The sequence below is a fragment of the Pteropus vampyrus genome, unplaced genomic scaffold (genome assembly GCF_000151845.1).
Source record: "Pteropus vampyrus isolate Shadow unplaced genomic scaffold, Pvam_2.0 Scaffold291, whole genome shotgun sequence".
Taxonomy (NCBI): Eukaryota; Metazoa; Chordata; class Mammalia; order Chiroptera; family Pteropodidae; genus Pteropus; species Pteropus vampyrus.
This window is the reverse complement of record NW_011889072.1, coordinates 365,751-368,081: the sequence shown is the minus strand read 5'-3', so window position 1 is coordinate 368,081 and position 2,331 is coordinate 365,751. Positions and strand designations below refer to the sequence as shown.

The window sequence follows — 2,331 nt, the reverse complement described above, 5'->3', positions numbered from 1 at the left end:
GGGAGGGCGGTGGGCACAGTGGCAGCAGCCCCGAGTGTCGGGCACGGACGAGGGGCCAGCAGGCAGGCCGGCCGTTGCAGGTTCTCTGACGGTGGGCAGCCTGAGGGAGGAGGAGCTCGGCCTGTCCCTGCTCGTGTCCGGAGGCTGGAGGACGATCCGCTTCCATGTGGTGCCCGTGGTGCCCAGCAGGCGCCCAGCGCCGGCCCTGGACAGGGCCCAGCTGACACCCGGGTTCCCTGAAGGCAGCCTGAAGAGGATCATGGGCCAAGGCGTGGCCCTCGTGCCAGCGAGCCCCCAGCTCTGGAGGTACAGTGACCCCTGGGAGCCGGCGGGAAGGGGGTGCTACCCAGTGCGCCCCCACTCCCGGAGGGAGAACCTGCGGGGCGCCCCTCCCGCTTGCCCCATGGGCATCTGAACCGCGGAGGTCACTGGGGCCTCAGGCGACTTTGGGATCTGGCTGGAATGCCCGCTCCCCGCTGCTGGCGCTCCCCTCTTGGGGCTCTGGGGGGTGGAGCTGTGCCCTCTGCCTCCTGCCAAGGGGGTGGGCCGGCCAGCGCCTGGCCTGATCATGGAGAAGGCCGCCCTGGTGGGATCTTTCATTACCAGCCCAGGGAGGGGGGGCAGAGGGAAGGCAGCAAGGGCCGGTGCTTGTCCAGGGCCTCAGCAGACTCCTGGGGCTTCGGGGAACCCCCCTCCCCCGACAGTGAGGGTGAGTAGTGAGCACTGGGACTCGGCGCAGGTCTCCTTCCGGGCTGCTCTCCAGGTTAGGGTCCTCTCTCCCTGGAGTCCCCCGCCCACAGTGTTTAGCTGCGGATGCTCCCTCCCCTGCCTGACCTGGGAGCCCCAGCCCCTCCTGGGGTCCTCCGGTCTCTGCCCCAGCAGCTTGAGAGGTGAGGGTGGGGCATCTTCAGGGACAGGGAGGCCTGAGTATTTCTGTGAGCGGGAGGAGTGAGGGGAGGTGCAGGGCGGAGGTGAGCGCCCCTGGCCACCCCGCTCCAAGGGCCCATGAGCCCCATGTAGATGCGATGCTCTGCATGCAGGCCCTTCGCCAGCCTGGGTTTGGCCAGGGACTCCCCTGCCAGCTCTCACGCCTGGGTGGCGCCCCAGGAGTGCCAGTGTCGAGGCGCAGGGTCGCTGTGCAGTTGAGTCGATTCTTAGAAGCTGGTGACATTCGGAAAGCCGGTTATGCCCCCCTGCGGCTGTCAGCTGCAGGGACCTCTGGGCAGAGTGCCTGAGAGCCACTCCACGCCCCCCCCTTCCCCGCCTACACCCGCACATCTGACTCGCCTTCGCACAGAGCGGGGCTGTGTCCAGGGTGGGGGTGGCCACCAGCCCCGAGGAAGGGTTGGCTGGGCTGGGCAGAGCAGACTCATTTTTTGCAAGTAAACGGAACGGCCTTTCTGTGCCCCGTCCGTCGAGGACTCGGTGTGTGGGCAGCTGACTGTCCAGTACCAATACTGCACAGAGCATGGGGCCCACGAGGGCACTGTCCCCAGGTCCCCCTTCAGTCACTCAGCAAGCACGCGGTGCCTGCGGGGTGCGCTGCCCTGTGCTGTGGGCACTGCTGGTGGCCGAGATTCTGAGCCCCTCGGTGGTCTGCAGCTGCAGGCTGGAGGCTGGCTTCCGGAATGGCACACAGAGCAGAGATGTCACCCCACGCCAGGCTGGGGTGGCTCCACTTGTACCCCTGCCAGGGACCAGGAGCTCCTGCTCCACCCAGGGCAGGTGAGAGTGGCACCTTCCTGTCCCCACACAAGGGCCAGCAGCCCCGGAGGCACCCCCGTCCCCCATGCCCTGGGGCCTGGGCGTCTAAGCGAAAACCGGGCGTTTCACGGTGACAGCCCTTCACGTGCCTGGGCTGTCCGGGGCCTGAGAGGCTCACCACCCGGGGTGGCCACAGGAGCCGCGCCCTTCTTTCTGGGGCTTAGCGGTGGATGCAGTGTGCCTGCAGATGCCCGGCCAGGCGGACGCTGAGCGTGGCGGCGTGTCTCTGCACTCCAGGGTCTCCACGGACTACCTGCTCGCCAGGCTGCTCAGTGCGCTGGGCACTCTCCCGGGCCACCGGCTGGACAGCCTCTCCATCCTGGACCGCATCAACCACGAGAGCTGGTGTGATGGTGGCCGGAGCCCTGGCCTGACCTTCAGCCACCTGCAGGTGCGTGGGGGGTGTGGGCCCTGCTCCCACCCTGTTGGGCCTGCGTCGACTCCCAGGGGGCCCAGTTGGGGCCATCTCTGACCGGTGGACGGCCTGGAGTGAGCTCATGTCAGGGGGCTCCGAGGCCTTGCTCGCGTCCCCGGGAGGCCCAGGCTCATGAGTGACGCCTGCTGCGG

General features: G+C 68.3%; 1 protein-coding gene across 1 annotated transcript in view; it reads left to right on the top strand.

Annotated features, from left to right (window-relative positions):
- The window catches only part of CUNH2orf54 (chromosome unknown C2orf54 homolog), an 11,860-nt gene that overhangs the window by 6,721 nt on the left and 2,808 nt on the right, over positions 1-2,331 (top strand). Inside the window, exons 3-4 of the mRNA XM_011376285.2 lie at positions 81-306; positions 2,002-2,155. Coding sequence (XP_011374587.2) covers positions 81-306; positions 2,002-2,155 — 380 coding nt within the window. The remainder of the gene's footprint in view (positions 1-80; positions 307-2,001; positions 2,156-2,331) is intronic.